Genomic DNA, 22,231 nt, shown 5'->3' with positions numbered 1-22,231 from the left:
GGAAAAGCACACTTTTATTCAAATTAACTTTGAGTCCAGATATCTTTTAAAATTCTGCTAATGTGTTTAGGACTAACGACAAAGATATTTGTGCGTCTTAACATATACGGTACCATATTGGCTATATATAGTGATATTTTCTGTTTGAATCCTTCTCTGATAATCCCCTTTATTTATCATTTATTTAGAAAATGAATAGTCAATGGTTCAGTGGTTATTGTGAAAATTCAGACAGCACTTTGGGTGTTGCACTGTGCTATGTGTTCCTAAAAATGTCTTTACGACAATCTGAACACCACATTGTGCTACTGGTCACTGTCTATAGACTCAGTCATATAATGGTGATTTTATGTCTGTCTTTACTGTACTTGTTAAACAGCACCAATACACTTGTTTAGCAAATCACTACTGTGACCATATATGGAAAAGTAAATGTTGGTCCAAAAATAGAATATAACTGGTCAAATGAAGCAGACAAAAGAATGGATGAGAAATGAGCACCAATCTTTTCCAAAAAATCAGATCAAAAATTAGCAATCAAAATTAGATTGACAGCCAAATGTCATTACTCAGAAAAGGGTGCAAAAAAGTCCTGACACTAAAAATCATTTTCCAGACTATGCTAAATTGAGAGCTTCAAAATGAAAAATGTCTTGTTTCTCCAAAGGTTTGGATGCAGGATGGTGCCACCACAGTCTAATTGTTGCATGCACTGTAATGCAGGGTGATGTGCCTGGCATCCAGCACCATTTCCAAAAACAACATATCCATGAAATGACATCATGGGAAATTATAAAGAACAACAGAAATAATGTAAATAGCATTCGTAATATAGCAGGCAAAACATAATGTTTAAATTCATAACAATCCTTACCTGAATACTTTGCGTCAGGTGTGCTGTTAGTGGAATTTAACACATGTATGGAATGGCAGGGTTGCCTCAAAGAGAGGCTTCCCTGTCTTTATATCTTAGTTTATAACCTAATTTTTCAAAAAATACTTCTACCTGAATTTCTCCCATCCCTCATAGCACTGATATACTGCATTTACTTACCTCCTTTACCAAATACAGGGATGTGAGGCAGTAATAGTCACAGAACACTATAGCATCTTATCCTAGTTGTAGATGTTAAACTGTTGCGTTTTGTATGCAAGAATGCATGTATCATTGTACCTTTTTTCCTAAATTAATCTGAATATGGTGAAACCATTCAAACAAAAAACTGATTTTAAGTCCAGAACATGAGGTCAAATTTGAACATTGTGGTTTCAATTTTTTCTTCACAAAGTTATTTGACAGCAGATTTTGCATAAACGTTTACCTTCAGTACACAGGCAGTACACCAGTGCAAATCTATTGGACAAATGTCAGGTAACCTGCCTGGTCTGCAATTAAAAATTGAGAAGGCCTAAGTCATGCAGTGTTATAATCATTTTGTGTATTAGCAATAGTAACATTGTTGCAGACAAAAGAATGGTCACATTGTAGTGTGTACGGAGTATCATGAAATTTTTCGTTTTGTGTCGGACCAACATGCAACACTGACACTCTACAGGCAATAATCAATTATAATGTATTAAAATAGATACTGAAACTTCATTTTATTTAATAGAGACTGGCTAAATAGCCAAACACACTTCTCTTGAATATATTGTATAAATGTGTAGAATACTAATAGTCTACCACTGCCAATAGTCTTGAATTGAAGAAATGAAGTAATCGAGTCAAGTTCACTGTCGTGTACATAGTAGAATGAAAATTGTACCAGCATGTCTCCACAGAACAGGTGACAAAAATACACACAGTTTATACCCCAATGTCACATGTTTTCTCCTGACAAGGCAGAAAAGTCTACCTACTACCACTTTGGACTGGAATGCAAATGGATAAATACCTTATCATCCCTGGCACATCTAACTTTAAACGTAACTAATGGAAAATGTTGCGTACCGTCATGACCTAAATAACTCTACTGGTTGTAGGGTATTGTGATATTACATTGTATTGCTCTAGACCGGCTTTAAGGTTGCATTTTGCAAATGCTGATCTCACCTCTTTATGTGGAGCTTAGTGATTTTGACAATGGCAAGAGGAAAAGAGGAAGGCCTAAGAGAAGGTTTATGGATGTGATGAGAGAGGACATGCAGGTGGTGGGTGTAACAGAGCAAGATGCAGAAGACCAGGACGTTATGGAAGAAGATGATACGGTGTGGCAATCCCTAACAGGAGCAGCTGAAAGAAGAAGACTGCATAATAAAAAAGATGCGAAATTTTTAGATCGTATGCCGGGATTGTTATTTAGTGACTCTTTCCAAATTACAGCTACAGCAATTTCATTACGAATTGCTGCAGTGTTTGCTTTTTTACATATATGTATTAACTACGCTTAAACCAAATTTTGGCTGCGAGATGCGGATCCAGCCCTGGAGTGGACGCTAATTCGTAACAGGGCGCAGTTAAAGGGGTTAAGTTTACAGTTAATGTTTTTGGCACGTCGTAGGAGAACCTATGCCGATTCCGAAGCTGCAACTGAGGCATCAAACGCATTACACTACGTCACTGTGCTGCCCCTGTACTCGAAATAAATATGCACAGTTTAATATATGTAATTGAGAAAGAGATTACGAAACATTTCCGTATTTACATGCACTCCGCCACCTGAGTTAAACTTTAAGAATGCTTCTGTTGGGATATTACTAAGGCTTAGGTTTTCTTCTTGTTACTTTTCAAATAAGCATTTTAGATGATAAACAAAGAAAAACATTTTAAAATGAATTTCACTTTTGTACACCGTTGATTCGTTCGACTTTACTTCAATCCACCCAAACGACGTCGTACACTTGACACAGCGAAGCGAAGCGGTAGCACTGCTGTCACGTCCAATAGACTCGGCGACAGGGCGTCTTCGGACTGTCTGCGTGATGATTGGATGGCGAAATCCAATCGTCTTTCAACAGATTCGTCGGGGTCAATTTTGAATCACGTGAACACTGTTTTCCTTCCGGAAAACGTATTTTGAGGAAAAAGGAGCAAACAGTAAGGTGTTCTTTAAAACGTTTAGTTTAAAAAAATAATAATTACTACATAACAATTGGAAAAATAAAAGTCTGTGACACATTCACTTTTCATTGCGAAATTGGAGAATGCAGATTTTTTTTCCACCAATGATTATAAAATAACTTATTTTGAAGTAAGTTTGCTTACAAAACTGTTTTGAAATGTGAATGGTGATTTATAGAATTAAAGATCACAAAATGTTGAGTTTTAAGTTTAGCAGTGTAAGAAACTGCCCAATATGATGAAAGTGACACCAGAACCTTGTATTTTTGTGTCAAATAAATTCTGAATATAATGAAGCAGGTTGCCGGTGTCAGCTCTTTAAAGAAGCCTGTTTGTTAGCGATTTGGAAAATATCATCTGTGCTATGTATACTGCATTTTTTCAGTTTTGAATTAACTTTTTAAACTTATTTTGATGAGTGAAAAGCATCAAATGTACTGTATGGCATCTGAGCTTTTCAGTAATTGCATTAGTCATTTTTATATTTGGGAAAACGTGGAGCTTTGCCTGCATTTTATCTCCTGACAGCTTATTATAAATTTCATCTCCATGTTATTTAGCGCTAGATATATCATGATGAAATTACTTACCTATTGTAAAGTTTCTCTTTTTAAAGATAACTAATGCAGGATATTATCACCTCGGTTGTTTTAAGTATGTAAAAAATATTTCTAATTTAATTAGGGAAGTTCTAGATATTACAGTAGGGGGATGAAATGTCAATAATGTAATATTTGAAGTAAATAAAAACCTTAAACCTTGATGATACCTCAATTATTGTGAAAGGAAAAGGCTAAGGTTAAACATCAAAAAGACGGTTTGCTTGGTAAGAAATGATAAAGTCCCAAATGCAGTCTCATGTTGCATGGTTAGATAATGCAGCAGGAGGATCATTTTCATTATTTGAGGTCCATCATCACATGGGATGGCAGATTTGAACAGGAGATTAAAAGAGGAATTCGGATGTTTAATACTTAAAAAAAAAAAAAAGACATTTACATCATGGCAGATATACCTGAAAACAAGACATAGGAGACAGAAAAGTTATGTTTCATTGGTAAGTCTTTATGGATGTGAGACATGAAAATTTATCTAAAGCCCTATGCACATAGATTGGAGCAGCTGAAATGTGTTTTTTCAGGGGCTTACTAAAAGTACCATGGACCGCACACATGATGCTGCATATGAAAAAGTGTTAAGGATGGATCTGAAGTCAGAATCAGCTTAAATGTTTTGGACACATAGGTAGAGCGATAGAACAAAGTTAATTTTTCTCCAAATAAAGCGAGAAGGGTTTGAGAACGAAAACAACATTATCATTGGAAAGATACGGAGTACCAAGAGAAAACGAAGGTCGGTAAATTACTCAGTTTGAAGAAGAGCATAGTAGTAGTTGGAATTAAAGTATGACGCAGGATTGAGCACACTGGAGAAAATTGATCGCCAATGTCATAAATATCAGGGAACATTGATGATGATGAATGCATGGGTGTAGACTAATAGACAGGATAAGATGACAATACACTAGAATCTAAATCAAAGTGCCTTGAGCATGGGAAAGGTACTATATAAATAAAATTATTATTATTATTAATGAAGTAGGAGTAGAGTGTTGTTATTATAGGATACCATTAAAATGCAGGATGCATGGTGGTCCACCGATAGAGCTCCATGATCAGAGAGAAACTAATGAAGTGCTCATCAAGAACTGTAAGACACATTTTAGGAGTGAGAAGAAAGCCAGCATCAATGTATATCAGTTGACTGGCTAATTGCTGTGACGCAGGCAACAGTGACAGGTACTGTAGCATGGCATGTTGGAGTTAACAGCTTTGTCAGTAGGTGAGTTTGGTGCATAATGTGATCTTACACAGGAGGCTTGGATAGTGGAGCTAGCTGAGGGATTCCAAACAATGTTTTAAAAAAAGCAAACTGTCAATTTTTGTTTTAATGCATGGTTTTGTTGATTTGATGTGGCAAATAATATATGATGGCTTTTGTTTCAGCACATCAAATCTGCATGCTAATTGCTCTTTAGACATGAGGCTGCCAGAAGGAATTTGCTGCATTGTCACAACAACTGGTACACCACAACAGGAAGAGGGCCAAGTTGAAAAAGTGACTGGCTTGTCTACAGCCCAAAGCCTAAAAAGCTCATGTGAGTCTGAAGGAAATAGTCCATGGAGTTGTAGCGGGATATTTGTGGACCCCTTAGGTGGCTTGATTATTTGTCACGGGTCCATATTCTCTCCGTTTCTTCTCAATAAAGACCAGGATATCTCAAGACTTGGACTGTTGCTTCCTGAGGACTTCAGTGAAACTCTGCAGATTGAAGTCCTGTTTCATAACTCAGTCGCACAGTACAGCAGAAAGGCAAACCAGTTAGAAAGGCAAGAACTAGAGCTTTTTCCCACAAAGGCGAATCTCCTAATGCTGGTGCCATGTCCTGAATTTCAGAAGACCTTTTCAATAATGTTTAGCAAGTCAGAAAAGTGGCAGTTTTATAATGAAGAAGACAAAGTTGAATTTGCAGAAGTGAAGAAAGATGCCAATTTTTTACACTGGTTTGCTCTTCTGAAGTTAACGGCTGTATTTGCAAAATCAATAGAAACAGTTCCTTGGCTTCCTGCTACAGATCTACAAAAAGGAGACTTAATCTTTTCTTGTGGTTCCCCTTTTGCTTCATTCTGTCCTGACATATTCATGAATACACTTAGCAACGGAATTGTGAGCAATCTAGCAGGGCCAAGAAATGCCCTGATCCTCACTGATGCTGTTTGCCTACCTGGTACTGAAGGAGGAGGAATATTTGTGAGTAAAGGAGGGCACTTATTTCTGCTTGGATTGATAGTCTCCCCATTGTGCTGGAAAGCAAATGAGTGGATTGGTCTAACAATAGTCTGCTCCCTGGAGCTGATTCTACAGAGTATAAATAAACGGACAAATGTCTTTAAATCTGGTGTAAAGAGGACAGCACATCACATATCAACTGTGGAAAGGATGCAGTCTTTGGTAAAAAAAACAAACATGAAAGTACCAATCCTACAAACTGCTCCTATGGTGGTTCTGGTAGAGAGTGGTAGTTGCTGGGGTTCAGGAGTGTTGATGAACTCGCAACTGATTCTCACCTGCAGACATGTAGTCAATGGAGCAGAGAGAGTGAAAGTGAAGATTGGCGGGACATCTGGATGGTACGCTTTTAAGATTATCTTTATTTTGCAGTATTTCTAAAACATTCATAATGCTGTTTAGAACTGCTTATTCTAGTACAGGGTTTTGGAGCTTCTGTCCATCCCTGCACATACTTACATGCACAGTACCAGTGTACAGTCCCCTAACCTGCATGTGTTTGGGACATGAGGAAAAAAAGAAACAAAACAGAAAATGTGTGTGTGTGTGTATATATATATATATATATATATATGTATGTGTATATATATATATATATATATATATATATATATATATATATATATATAATACAGTATATATGTATACAGTGTCACAAAACTCACAATGAGACATAGCAAGGTTTGGGGCAGCCACCCGTATATTTTGGTATCCTGGCTGCAAAGTCATAAAATGAGATACAGCACTGATGTGCACAAAACCGAACTGAGGGAATAGGGAAAAGGTGCAGGCTTTTAAAGGGGAAGACAGGAAGTGAGATCATATGGGTCGGGCTCATGAAGGTCTTCAATCATTGGTTCGAGCCTGGACGTGACATCACAGGGGCCGGAGCTGGCAAGGTCTCCTTCCATAGGCTCGGTCCTGGAAGTGACGTCAAGAGAGCCAAATGGAGTCTCCCGTGAATGGTCTACAGGAAAGGGAGAAAAAGAGTCAGTGCACTCTGCCACATCCTGGTATGACTCAGAACTGCCCTTACCCAAGCCCTTTAGCTGCCTCCCATGCACACGTGTGTGACAACAGTCATATGAAAAGTTTGGGAACCCCTCTTAATTCTTTGGATTTTTTTTTTATCATTGGCTGAGCTTTCAAAGTAGCAACTTCCTTTTAATATATGACATGCCTTATGGAAACAGTAGTATTTCAGCAGTGACATTAAATTTATTGGATAAACAGAAAATATGTATCATAACAAAATTAGACAGGTGCATAAATTTGGGCACCCCAACAGAGATATTACATCAATACTTAGTTGAGCCTCCTTTTGCAAATATAACAGCCTCTAGATGCCTCCCGTAGCCTTTGATGAGTGTCTGGATTCTGGATGGAGGTATTTTTGACCATTCTTCCATACAAAATCTCTCCAGTTCAGTTAAATTTGATGGCTGCTGAGCATGGATGGCCTTCTTCAAATCTTCCCATAGATTTTCGATGATATTCATGTTGGGGGACTGTTACGGCCATTCCAGAACATTGTACTTCTCCCTCTGCATGAATGCCTTTGTAGATTTCGAACTGTGTTTTGGGTCATTGTCTTGTTGGAATATCCAACCCCTGCGCAACTTCAACTTTGTGACTGATGCTTAAGAATTTGTTGATATTGGGTTGAATTTATCTGACCCTCGACTTTAACAAGGGCCCCAGTTCCTGAACTAGCCACACAGCCCCATGGCATGATGGAACCTCCACCAAATTTGACAGTAGGTAGCAGGTGTTTTTCTTGGAATGCGGTGTTGTTCTTCTGCCATACAAAGCACTTTTTGTTATGACCAAATAACTCCATTTTTGTCTCATTAGTCCAAAGCACTTTGTTCCAAAATGAATCTGGCTTGTCCAAATGAGCATTTGCATACAACAAGCGACTCTGTTTGTGGCGTGAGTGCAGAAAGGGCTTCTTTCTCATCACCCTGCCATACAGATGTTCTTTGTGCAAATTGCCTTAAATTGTAGAACGATGTACAGATACACCATCTACAGCAAGATGTTCTTGCAGGTCTTTGGAGGTGATCTGTGGGTTGTCTGTAACCATTCTCACAATCCTGCGCATATGCCGCTCCTGTATTTTTCTTGGCCTGCCAGACCTGGGTTTAACAGCAACTGTGCCTGTGGCCTTCCATTTCCTGATTACATTTCTTAAAGTTGAAACTGACAGTTTAAACCTCTGAGATAACTTTTTGTAGCCTTCCCCTAAACCATGATACTGAACAATCTTTGTTTTCAGATCTATTGAGAATTGCTTTAAGGATTCCATGCTGTCACTCTTCAGAGGAGAGTCAAAGGGAAGCACAACTTGCAATTGACCACCTTAAATACCTTTTCTCATGATTGGACACACCTGTCTATGAAATTCAAGGCTTAACGAGCTAATCCAACCAAATTGGTGTTGCAACTAATCAGTATTGAGCAGTGACATGCATTCAAATCAGCAAAATTACAAGGGGACCCAAATTTTTGCACAGCCAGTTTTTCACATTTGATTTAATTTCATACAACTTAATATTGCTTCACTAAAAATCTTTGTTCAGAAACCAACCCAGTACTCAGATGTTCCTAGGAAATGAAAGACATACCACTGTTACCTTTTTTGTTGAAAGTAGAATAAATTATTATCCATATCCATATTACTAAACGAAAATGGTAAACCGGATATGGACGCATGGTCGTGCCCGTGGACGCAAAAGACATAGTGCGCAAGCGCCACACAAAGCCCCCCCCCCATAGTGAAACGGGAGAGACTACGCACGTGCGCAGGCGCCACACAAACCCCCCCCCAAAACAGAGCAAAACGGGAGAAACTACGAACCGTCACAGTAGATAACAAAGTAAAACCTCATAAAGAGGATAAAGAACAGGGACAAACACATGAAGAGCAGGTTACAGAACAAAGCCCCCCTCCCCAGAGTACAACGACAGAGACTACGAACCATTTGACATACCGCAAGCAGGATAAAGCGAGGTCAGAAATAAAACACAGAGTAGGAAAAACTAAAGGGATTAAAGAAACAAAGCACACACCCCCCCCCCCCCCCCCGAGTGAAATGGGAGAGACTACACACGTGCGCAGACACCGCACAAAGCCCCCACGAACCGTCTGACATGCCGCAAGCAGGATAAAGCGAGGCCAGAAATAAAACACAGATTAGGAAACAAAGTAAAACTTCATAAAGGGATTAAAGACCGGGGACGAACACATGGAGAACGGCTTACAGATGGTGAAACCTGGAATACAACAGCTACAAAAACACCTAGACACTAAACACATGCACACCGAGATACAGAATATAAAGGCAGAACCAACGACAGTTAAACGTCCACACCACACAGTGGATACGGACCCTGAAGGTTCAGGCGCCTACATTGGGCGTCACAAAGCCCAGTAAAGTACAAAAGGCAAATGCGCCTACACAGCATGGTAAGAACCGACATAATACGGAATGCGCAGGCGTGGCCGCCATATTGTGAGTGGCACTAATGCGTACATCTAATGAACGTGGACTCCTACAACGCGCGTCTCAAACTGCATAAGCAAGGCAGGCACGGGTTCAACACTACACAGCTCGAGTGAGCGAGATACAAACACGCGCCTGCCTGGATATAATTAATGAACGCAATTGCCTACAACGTGCGTCTGAAATGACGCAAACCAGGCAGAGACTCCTCCAAAAAGAAACAGCTCGACTAAACGATATACGAAGTGAAACAGGAAACACTACGGAGTCCGCACTGCTCCACAATGCACCGCATAATAGTTCGGAAAGAGCTTCGTCTTAACAGTGGAGAGACCCACAGTGACACGGGCGAAAGCTCCGTATTAAACATACGTCATCCTCACACATCCAATCTATATGGCATCGGTATCGCACACATGAAAATTATTACTTGAAAAAGGGAAAATATAATCAGGTATGTTCGGCGCTCCGTGTTAACAGTGGAGAGCCCCAGAGTGACACGGGCGAGCTCTCCGTATTAAACGTGCGTCATCCTCACACGTGGCTACCCAGCGGGCACGGGTTCAAAACGCCGGGGGTAGGCGAGCGAAGCGAGCATGGGGCGGAGCCCCCTTGTGCAGGCTGATAGGGGTTCGCAAACTTTTTCATATGACTGTATATGTGTGTGTATATAGGTATATACAGTGGTACTTCTGGTCAAAACCGCAATTTGTTCCAAAACTCTGGACGCGACCCGATTTGGTCATGACCTGAACGTAATTTCCCCATAAGACTGTATATAGATACAATTAATCCGTTCTAGACTGTACGAACTGTATGTAAATATACATATATTTTTAAGCACAAAAATAGTTAATTATACCATAGAATGCACAGTGTAATAGTAAACTAAATGTAAAAACATTGAATAACACTGAGAAAACATTGAACAACAGAGAAAACTAACATTGTAAGAGTTTGCGCTAGACCATTACGAACTGCTCGATGTAAACACTTTTTTTATGAGTTTTAAGCACAGGGAAAAAAAATTAAGTGCCACTTCTCTTGCAAAACTTTTCAAACCATCCTCTACTGGCTTTAAATTCCTCACCTTCGCCACTCGGAGATGGATTTTTTTTTCAGCAAATCACCATGAATCTTCCTGGCTTTCTCACATATGATTGGCTCGCTTACGCTATCCCCTGCAAGTTGCTTCTCGTTCAACCACACTAGCAACAGTTTTTCCACCTCTTCCAGCACTTGAGGCCTCTGTTTGGTTAACATTATAACTTCTTTTGCAACATCAGCTGCTTTGTTTGGCCCTGTATACGCAAACAAAAGAAAATGGGAAATGGAGAATGGCAAATCATTGGCGCGTAGGGAAACTGGCTGCCAGTGTTTTTGTTTGCCCCCAGAGCGTGTGGCCATGAACAGATGCAAAGTTTTGGCAAACGTTTTGATCATAACCCAATTTGTACGTGTTTGGAAATGTTCGTGACCAGAGGTTCTATATATATATATATATATATGTATTTGTGTGTCATTTCAGTTTATTTAAGTATAGTGCTCCTTAAGTTCAGTCTTGGAGCGCTATAACAAGGTTACATGTAAAAAACAATTAGTAAACGTTACACGTGACATAATAGGTACACATAAAAACCCAGTAAAATTAAGCAGTTTCTGATAGGCTAACAAGAAAGAATATTAACAATATGTTTCTAATAATATTATCTTTGAGAAATGAAAAATTGACAACAGAGGAAAACAAAAATTCCAGTTTTCAGCATTAAGGCAGAAAATGATAATATTAGTAATAGACAATGTCAGACATGGTTGTTGTCTGGGTCAACTCCTGGGCATTTCACAATGTTATATAAGTTTGTGCTGAGCTGTGTGATAAACAGTTTGAATCCTTTCATCCTTGGAGTCCAAAGTTTCCAGTATCTCTGGAGTACTTCCCATGGGCAGATTAACAGCTTGGAAGTAGAAGATGTTACTAAGTAGAGAAACAGAACAGAGAATTGTCAATAATAGTTCATAATTATTGCATTGCATTCTTTCAATGGAGGTGAAATGTCTGTATGAGTTGTGATGTCACTTCTGCTGCAACAATTCAAACTCCTCCCCTTCCAGACCAACAGTCACTTAAGTCCTCATCTCACCAGCTTCTGTGTAGGAGGGAGCTCCACCCCCAGAAAGCTTTTCTTTCTTACATATGGCTACTTTGTGTTTTATTCTTTTGTCATTTGGACACTTGCATTAAACAGGGCATTTTCTGAGATCCCAAGTCCTGTTTTAACTATCTCATTATTTTTTTTATTTTAAACATTTTTTTTTGTTTTTTTAAAGAGAGACAAAAGGGGAACAACAGGATAAGAAAAGTGCAACACCAAAAATGGAGTAAAGTCCCCATCCCACCGACTCCTCCACAAACTCTGTACCACCCCATTTGGAGATGGCTGAAGCAAAAAAAGAAAATGAAAAAAGCACCTTCAGCATGCCCTACACATTCCAATTAGAAAAACATAAGTGATTTTTTTAAATAAGTGCAACTACTTTTTTTTAAGGATGACATGGTGGATGAAGAAAATAAATTAATAAAAGCATCTAGAAGTTTTAAAAGAAATAAGTATAAGTTCCTCCAAAAATTTATTCGACATTGATCTTGCTTCTTCCAGCGAGATGCCAAGAGAATTTTAGCAGCTGAAGAACTCCTTGAAATCAGATTCTTATTAGAGGATGAAAATTAATACAATGAAAAAAGAAGTAAAAAAGCTGTGGAGAACAAGGAATAATGACATCCAAAATGAGTGAAAGAGAGGTGGAAATAGAGGTTCACAAAGATGCAGCAGGAGGGCAGGACCAAAACATATGAAAAAAATAGCCAGGCACTTCAAGAGAGCATACAGTATATTACCAACTGGGTCAGGGGCTAAACTATCATTTTAATATATGGAGCATACCTTACATATTGTAGTGTAATTGTAAATTGATATGTCCTTTTATTAGCTCAACAAATCTATTTGGTCTAAGTTATGCTCCATTATTCTTATTATTTGGAATTACAGAATATTCTGTGGGAAAGAGAAATGGAATGAAAAATCATAACTAAGACAAAGGTTGGGAGATATTTTAAATATCTCATAATGTTTGCCAATGACATTTTTTTGTGTGGTTATAGTACAGTGTGCATATTTATTTGTAGAATTAAAACCTATTTATCAGATGTTTAATTGGAATGGACTCTTGTGTTTTTGTGCAAATTTCTATAGTGGCTTTTTTGCAATATCTTGTTTGTATTTATGATTTATAAAGCTTCCACAGCAGGATAGGAAAAGTGGTCTTTTCTACAAAAGAAGAATCGCCATATGATGTAGCTGTATTATTACTAAATGAAAGTCTTTTGGATGCTCCTGAACCCACTTTAGCTTCCACCTTTGTCCCAGGTAATGTGTTTACTCCTGTTTTTCTGATTTTGCTTATTTTTTATAGTTGGAAAATGTGTACATTTACCAAATATAAAACTAGCATGGTACACATAAATTTTATGTCTTGCCATGCCTGCATGTAGTACCTTACAATAGTATTAAAAATGATGGCATTTTAGATGTTGCTGAATTACAGGTTATAACTTTTCCCATATTGTTATTGTTCCAGTCTTAAAAACACATATGCTTAACAAATATTAAATATATGATTAATTGTTTGTCATTATATGGTATATCTTAAAATCAAAAATGGTAGTACAGTATGCTGTTAATATTAAACCTCCATTCTTCACTGTAGGAACTGTAATTCAAATGACATGTTAAGTGGTTTCTTTCACAATATCTGAATTTTACTCAGAAAATTTCTTCTAGTCTAGAAGTTGTTTTCCTAAATTTCTTGTACCTTCTGACAAATCCCATTGAGACTTTAACCTGTTTCTTTCTGAGTAGAAGTTTATTACCAACAGGCCTTTTTTGTAAAGTGCTCTTGATATACGCCACGATAGTTGACTGATGCACCTTTACTCCATTCTCACTGCTCTAATGTGTCTTTCAGCTCAAATGTTGACCTGTCAGTTTTTTTCTTTCTGTTTAGATGCTGATTTTTTGATAAACGTCATTTTCTAGGCAAAATCCAGCTGCCATTTTTTAAATGTGTGTATAATAAAACATGTTTCATTTTTGATTGTTGAGTCAGCAGTGCTCTATTTTTGTATCATTTTCTAATTATGCATTTTTATAAGTACAGAATTTTAAATATTCATTAGTTCTCATTGACATAACTTTCTCTTGGGTTATGTATATGAGTGATGATTTTTAGTTGACATTGTCTCTAATAGTTAGATTTTATACAACTTAGGACATTACCTTTTACATGTAAAAGCATAACAAAGTATCATAACACATGATTCTACATTTTTACCCCATCCATCCATCCATTATCCAACCTGCCATATCCCAACTACAGGGTCACGGGGGTCTGCTGGAGCTAATCCCAGCCAACACAGGGTGCAAGGCAGGAAACAAACCCCGGGCAGGGCGCCAGCCCACCGCAGTAAATTTTTACCCATACAGCTTATTTCATTTTTTGACTTGAAGCTATTTTTTGCCAAGTAACTTACTTTGTCATTAATTATTTCTTCTTGGGCATTTCAGTTTAAAATGCAAATATAGCTTGGAAAACATGAATTATTTGTAATCCACTAATATTTGAAAACTGTTAATGGGCTTTGTAAGTGAAGGCCAAGGCTGCAAGCACCGTGGGCATCACAGGCTTGAATAATGTTACAAGGCACGTATATTCCTTGGGTCCATATTGACCTTTACAAAGAAATGTAATCTAACTGTTTTTAAATTATGCGCTTGAAATGTTAAGAGCTTTGGCAAAAACTACAATTTGTGCTTTAAAAAGAAAGCAATGCCAAGTGGCAGGGGATTTTTGTAATATCCTACATTAGTTTTTCATGTTTTATGTTGTTATGTTAAAATCCAACATACTGTATCTTCTATGCATTTTAGTAACATGACAGGAAAGACCTCATTGCTCCTAGTAGGTGCTTTGTACATTTTATCATCCTTATGTTCAGTTCAGAGCATATGATTCGGTATCAATAAGAGCCAAGGAGTTTTGATGCCGGTGTCCTCTGCCTTGTGACCCATGCAATTAGATTATGGTGTCCCCTCTCCTTATACTAGATTAGGGTAGGAAGAGAAATAGAAGTGAGACATGTTGAAATAGTAGCCTTGGAATAAAATAGGCCCAGTAGTTGTTATTTTAAACAAAATGTTGAAATGTTCAAAAACTTTGAACGTGGATATTGAAATATCTTTTTCATCCAATACAATCACATTTTAGCATCAGATTTGTTAATAAAACATCTATTAGGCTGTCTTTCAACTTATTGGAATTATTTACCCAGTATTACTGGAATTAACTACTTGAGCTCCAAACTGATCTTTAACATTCATATATTTTTAATCTGATCCATCTAAACATGTCAAATTAGCTTAATCCTGATCAGACACATGCATCCACTCTGACAGCACGGTGTACTATGCAGAAATTAAACTTTGCAAGGACACTAGTCCATCACAGGGCACACTTATGCATCCACAGTCACTTACACTCAGACAGTATACAGTTTCTATTTAACCTGATAGTCGTTGTGACGATGTGGGTTCTGCTCCATGCTCCCTTGCTTTTGTGAGCCCTTGAACCTGACACCATCGGTAATGTCACAGATGAGCTTGGCAGTGAGGCATAACAATGAAACAAGGGGATGGTGCAAAAAGTGCCAAAGTGCTTTTATTAAAACCAACAACAATCAAAAACAAAGTGTCCTAATAAAGTGCAGTGTATCAAAATCTTTTAAATAAATAATCCAGTAAAAACAGGTGAAAAGTGGAGGTTAAAAAAAAACAATAAATAAATCCTTTAAAACGAGGTTAAAACAATGGCTGGAGGCAGTCTCTTTAAAAACAAAGCCTGGTGCCTTCTGTTTACCTGGCAGCTCCCCTGCTTCTCCCATTGGGCTTCGCAACAGGAGAGTCGCCCTACCTGCATCTGACCTTATCTCTCTGTTCTGATCTGGAGGCTTCCCGATCCTTGGCTTTGGTTCCGCACTCTCCAGACCGAGACTTAGGTTCCCCAACGGCCAGGACACTCACGCTGGGGAATCCATCTCCCAAGCCTCCCAACTCCCACTGTCTTCCGCGACGAGCCATCCTTCTTCTGGTCACTCCTGCTCCTCTAAGAATGCTCAGCGGGTGCGACCACAATCGACTGCCCTAGGTGTCGGCCAAACAGCCCGCCAGGGCTCAACTGTCCAGCTGCCTGTGAGCCTGCGCACGCTCACTTGCTCACTCGCTCTCTCTCTCTCTCTCTCTCTCACACACACACCGGCTTTTTCCTCACTGCTTCCTGCCTTCTTCCCTGCAACCTCCGTCTTTCTTTTCTCTTTTCTTCATCTTTTTTCCCCTGCTAGCCGCCTCACGTTTCTATTTATTACGGGGACGTGGATCAGCTGTGGCAATCAGCAGCTCCCCAGAACAATTACTGATGCAGACGACTCATCACCTGTGCACTTAAGTGAGAATCGCCCACATCACAAATTCCCTGAGAACCGCTCGGCCAAACACCACCATGCCCCCTTGCTAAGCCGCGAGTGCTGCGATTATTTATTTTAAAAACTAGCCTTTTTGACATGAGCTGTGGACCCACTACAGTGGTGTGAAAAACTATTTGCCCCCTTCCTGATTTCTTATTCTTTTGCATGTTTGTCACACAAAATGTTTTTGATCATCAAACACATTTAACCATTAGTCAAATATAACACAAGTAAACACAAAATGCAGTTTGTAAATGGTGGTTTTTATTATTTAGGGAGAAAAAAAATCCAAACCTACATGGCCCTGTGTGAAAAAGTAATTGCCCCCTGAACCTAATAACTGGTTGGGCCACCCTTAGCAGCAATAACTGCAATCAAGCGTTTGCGATAACTTGCAATGAGTCTTTTACAGCGCTCTGGAGGAATTTTGGCCCACTCATCTTTGCAAAATTGTTGTAATTCAGCTTTATTTGAGGGTTTTCTAGCATGAACCGCCTTTTTAAGGTCATGCCATAGCATCTCAATTGGATTCAGGTCAGGACTTTGACTAGGCCACTCCAAAGTCTTCATTTTGTTTTTCTTCAGCCATTCAGAGGTGGATTTGCTGGTGTTTTTTGGGTCATTGTCCTGTTGCAGCACCCAAGATCGCTTCAGCTTGAGTTGACGAACAGATGGCCAGACATTCTCCTTCAGGATTTTTTGGTAGACAGTAGAATTCATGGTTCCATCTATCACAGCAAGCCTTCCAGGTCCTGAAGCAGCAAAACAACCCCAGACCATCACACTACCACCACCATATTTTACTGTTGGTATGATGTATCTATCTATCTCTATGTTCTTTTTCTGAAATGCTGTGTTCCTTTTACGCCAGATGTAACGGGACATTTGCCTTCCAAAAAGTTCAACTTTTGACTCATCAGTCCACAAGGTATTTTCCCAAAAGTCTTGGCAATCATTGAGATGTTTCTTCGCAAAATTGAGACGAGCCCTAATGTTCTTTTTGCTTAACAGTGGTTTGCGTCTTGGAAATCTGCCATGCAGGCCGTTTTTGCCCAGTCTCTTTCTTATGGTGGAGTCGTGAACACTGACCTTAATTGAGGCAAGTGAGGCCTGCAGTTCTTTAGACGTTGTCCTAGGGTCTTTTGTGACCTCTCGGATGAGTCGTCTCTGCGGTCTTGGGGTAATTTTGGTCGGCCGGCCACTCCTGGGAAGGTTCACCACTGTTCCATGTTTTTGCCATTTGTGGATAATGGCTCTCACTGTGGTTCGCTGGAGTCCCTAAGCTTTAGAAATGGCTTTATAACCTTTACCAGACTGATAGATCTCAATTACTTCTGTTCTCATTTGTTCCTGAATTTCTTTGGATCTTGGCATGATGTCTAGCTTTTGAGGTGCTTTTGGTCTACTTCTCTGTGTCAGGCAGCTCCTATTTAAGTGAGTTCTTGATTGAAACAGGTGTGGCAGTAATCAGGCCTGGGGGTGGCTACGGAAATTGAACTCAGGTGTGATACACCACAGTTAGGTTATTTTTTAACAAGGGGGCAATTACTTTTTCACACATGGCCATGTAGGTTTGGATTTTTTTTCTCCCTAAATAATAAAAACCATCATTTAAAAACTGCATTTTGTGTTTACTTGTGTTATATTTGACTAATGGTTAAATGTGTTTGATGATCAGAAACATTTTGTGTGACAAACATGCAAAAGAATAAGAAATCAGGAAGGGGGCAAATAGTTATTCACACCACTGTATATCACAGTTGTATTTATTAATGCAGGAGGAAATTGTAGAAAAGTACCTAGGGAAAAATATGCTCACTTAGTTGTTAGTAGTTTTTGTTATTAATACTTCCTTATATTATCCTGTTACTTAACAATACATTTTTAAAAAGGTGAAACAATGTATTCAGGATGAAGGAAACCCAAAGCGTTTGAGCAATACATTTTTTAAATTAATTTGATTAAGTTTCAGTCTTTGTCAATGCCAAGCAATTACTCATTTTTCTTAGTGAACACAATCTCAAAGCATGTAATAGCTACAGTATAGGACTGTTGTGATAAGTCAACACATATCTTTCAGAAGAGGAGCAAAGTTAGATTAATTAAGTTACTTAAAATCATTCAATGAGTCAGAGTAGGGCAACTGGCAGACATTTTTATAGTCCATGACTTTAGCTATTAGATCAACCTCCCCTGTTAAAAATTATAAACAAATACGTTCAGCTGGCATAACCAGTCCTGGACTCAGTGTCTTAACTAGAGCTGCATATTTTCGAGTCTGTCTTGGTAGCAGTTTTTTATCCTCCGTCTCTGTCATGCTTGAGGAGACTTTTTATCAACCTGACTTTTGCATGTATTCTGTGAATTCAGAATTGTACTACAATGCCTACTTAAAAAATTTACCACATTAAATGTTGTGGAAATGTCTGGTGGACAGGTTTCATCTTATAAATACAAGCTGCTTATAGGATCACAACAACTATAAATGTCTTTAAAAGAGCACTTGTCTCTTATTTGAAGTTAGCCTATTTTACTCCAGTGTCTAATTTGTGCAATGCCACTGTGTTACAAATGCCATAGACATACTTATTTATACATTAAGCACAAGATACTTAACAGACGGATATATACGTTCAAAGAGGCTAAAATGATTAGGATATCTAAATAGGATAGGATAGGATATCTCTTTGAGCACACCAATGTAATGTTGTTTGTGTACATTTGGTTGGATTATGTGAGTGAAATATATCTTGTAGTATGAACAAAATGCAATTAAGATACATACTTCACATACATGCTTTAATTTTGTATATAGATCTGTAAGAGCAATGAGACACAGGGTTTCTATCCTAATGTAGAGTAAATGTGATCAAAAATGTTGTTAAAATGCAGTTTTTAAGTATTCAGTTTTTAATAATAGCTTGCAATATACTGAAAATAGTACACCTCTTGCCAGGTTGTCTGTCTACAAATGTACAAATGTGTTGTGACTATATTTTATAGCAGAAAACCATGTACACGTGCTTACTTCTATTCCTTTCATATTTCAAATCAGTTGGAGTCCTTGTCATCTCTGTAAATGTTTCTTTCTAAAATGGCTTGTTTGTATTTACTGTAACATACCATTTTCTGTTTTTGGTCATCTTACTGATATTTATAATATTGTCCTAACCCTGTTCTGTAACTGTAGCTCTCTGAGTGTTTGTGTCCAATGTTTTTTTGTTTTTTGTTTTCATTTGTTTTTTTATATTAGGGGAGTCTGTCTGTGTTTTGGGGTTTGGGCTTTTTGGACAGAATTGTGGACCATCTGTGACAGCTGGAACTCTGTCCAGAGTCATGCAGTGTGAGTCTAAAGCTATAATGTTGCAGACTACATGTGCAGTGCATGCAGGAACAAGTGGAGGAGCATTGTATCGCACAAGCACTGGAGAACTACTAGGTAATGTATGAAAAATATATATATATATATATATTTAAATATGTGTTGTTCATATACAGTAGTATGTTGATTGTGGTGTTGCACAGTAACATAGACATTTAAGTACTATTGCTTAGGCCTTCAGTGTGAATGTAGCCAATGCTGTAAGGGTTTCATAATTGGTTTAAGCAAAAAAAAAAAACAAAACTTATAGTAGAGATGGGATGACGACCTACATATTCAAGAAGTCTCAAGTAAGCTTAAGTCCTGACCTACATATTTCCTGTCAAGTCTTAAGATATAATGATTACATTCAACCAAGTCAAATCACTTGTTTTTTTTTTCAAGCAAATCAAGTCAACCCATAGTTGAAAAGACAAGTGTAAAAAAGTGTTTATACTTTGACTCCTCTCTGTATTAATCAAATTATGATAATGTCTGATGAATATTAACCTCTAAACTGAGAGTAGACTTTCTCTGGGAAAACAATTCTTAGTAAGAAGTAACACAAACTAGTATATAAATAACCGTTTTACTTTGAAGTATTATTGATTTTCCACAGTTTCATCATAAATGCACTGAGTCTAAAACACACTGTATTAAAAAAGGCTATATCACTTGAGGGTTATGTAGCTACATAATCAACTTTCATTTTAAAATATCTTTTTTACATAATATAATTAACAAAATATTTCAGCAGTACTTTGTCATTTAGAATTCAGAGGGCAGAAAATTAAGTTTGCCATTTTATGATTTATTTGTGCATTGTGTGGCCACATTATCAAGCCTTCAGGACTAAATACCTCGTTAAGAATGTAACTGGATATGCGCAGAGCCAGTATTCTTATTGCCACTTTGAGCAGTGAGGAAGAGTCAGTTTGGTTATAGCCATAAACAGAACAGATATCCAAGTAGCACTGCAAACTTCATCTTATTTTATTTTTGCTTGTTATGGTGGGATGAAAACAGCTCTGATTCAATACTACCCATGCTTTATTCCTGTTCATCATTTTACGAAGTGGTACACTTTAATCTGGATCTGCTCGTAGAAATATTGAAGGTAGTAATAAAAAAATAAAAGATTAAAAAAAGTTTCAAAGATCTAATAACTACATTTTACTGTATAATTTGACAGTGTTTATGTTTGAGATTGTTAGGCAAAGTAGTGAAGGTCATACTCATAAAAAATTAGAAAGTCTTTGATGGCATTGGAACAGAAAAAGCTCTAAATGAGAGATCCTAAGTGAGATCTTATTGGTATCTGTTAATGATGACAGCTGGGGGGTTGACTGGACCTCTGTGACAAAACCAAGACGTGGTAATGTAACAGAATATTTCAGATTACAGTATATATCTCAGCTGGCCTGAAAGTGATTGGACTTTCCCCAGCTGATAAAGTAAAGCTTTGTACTGTAACCATCACCAGGAGAAGTGGATAGAAAATTAAATGACTTCACAAACAACATGTTTTGTTTTCAAGTTAATACAGTAAGTAAAAGAATACAAATTAGTACCAATTAAAAATAGAGTACAAATTAGTATTGCCTAATCTTATTTTTATATTTTTATTTTTTATAAACATTTCTTTCTTCATCTTGTAAAGAACTTTGAGCTACATCAGGCATGTCAAACACACGGCCCCCCGCAACAGAAATCTGTGCGGCCCGCATGACAGATCCAAGTTAGCACTAAACTTGTACAAAATGATTACTATCGTTTGCGATTGAATCATTCTGCATCTTTGGCGTTACTTATTGACTTTTCTTACTTCTGCCTTCTGACAAAAGTGCATTTTCCCATGGCATTACGGAGGGCCACAATGCCAATATATATTGAATATAAAACAGAAAGAGAAAATAAAAACACAGCTGACGGCAATGTGGCCGAAAAACATTGTGTTTCTTGTTAATTAGTATGCTGCATTTACTAATGTCGTTCGAGTCGGAGCAGTAAGCTATATGTAGTATTATCACGTTCTGCTGTAATGAGAATATCATGGGCCGCCACTTGGTTTTCAAGTTACGGACACGCGCATATAGAAGCGTGTCATGAGCATGAGGCAGCTATGCAGTGTCCGCAACGGACGTGGCCATCCGCCATGCATAAGATACCATATTGACATTGGCGGGCGAAGGGGCAACCGATTCTTTCTCTGCCCAGGGCAGCCACGAGCCTAGAGCCGCCCCTGGCAGGCTACACTACTGGCTGGGCTGCTGAGACTGGCCACTGGGCAGAACTGACCATCACGAGTAGTAATAGCTTGCATATTTTCACGTTTTTTTTGCTCTAGTTTTATGTAATTGTGTGCTAGTATTGTAACGAACAGTTAGTGCAGACTACTGCTGAAGATCTGATGTGGACGCGAGAAGTTGGTGAGTTGTTTATTAACAAATCTTTGTGATTTTGAGTTTGTAAAATTAGTGTAGGTCAGGGGCCATTTTGCATATCGGCTTATTTTACAATATAAACTTTGAAGTAAACTTAGTAAAGTAAAATTTGATTTTTGGAGGATTTGTTTTCCAAGTTGAATTACTGAGCAATGAATTCAGTGAGCGTTTTCGTAATTTCAGTTCACACGAACAGGACTTTGCGCTGTTTATGTCACCATACTCTTACAACGTCGAGAATGCGCCTGAGAATATCCAAATGGAATTGATTGAACTGCAGTCAGATTCTATTCTGAAGGCAAAATACAACGAAGTTGGTGTGCCAGGCTTGTATGCTTACCTGCCACCCTCGTATGTGCAGATTCGTAAGTTGGCATCGAGAGTACTGTCTATGTTCGGAAGCACTTACCTTTATGAGCAATTGTTTTCGTTAAT

General features: G+C 38.1%; 1 protein-coding gene across 3 annotated transcripts in view; it reads left to right on the top strand.

Annotated features, from left to right (window-relative positions):
• The first annotated feature begins 2,908 nt into the window (after nt 1-2,908).
• The window catches only part of tysnd1 (trypsin like peroxisomal matrix peptidase 1), a 34,275-nt gene continuing 14,952 nt past the window's right edge, over nt 2,909-22,231 (top strand). Inside the window, exons 1-4 of one of the 3 annotated variants that reach the window (XM_051922928.1) lie at nt 2,909-3,037; nt 5,068-6,252; nt 12,712-12,842; nt 19,245-19,430. In XM_051922928.1, coding sequence (XP_051778888.1) covers nt 5,102-6,252; nt 12,712-12,842; nt 19,245-19,430 — 1,468 coding nt within the window. In that variant the 5' untranslated portion in view covers nt 2,909-3,037; nt 5,068-5,101. The other 2 variants (XM_028795520.2, XM_028795521.2) reach the window with 2 other exon arrangements.

The sequence above is a fragment of the Erpetoichthys calabaricus genome, chromosome 2 (assembly GCF_900747795.2).
Source record: "Erpetoichthys calabaricus chromosome 2, fErpCal1.3, whole genome shotgun sequence".
Lineage (NCBI taxonomy): Eukaryota > Metazoa > Chordata > Cladistia > Polypteriformes > Polypteridae > Erpetoichthys > Erpetoichthys calabaricus.
The sequence above is the reverse complement of the archived record's forward strand: the minus strand, read 5'-3'. Positions and strand labels throughout refer to the sequence as shown.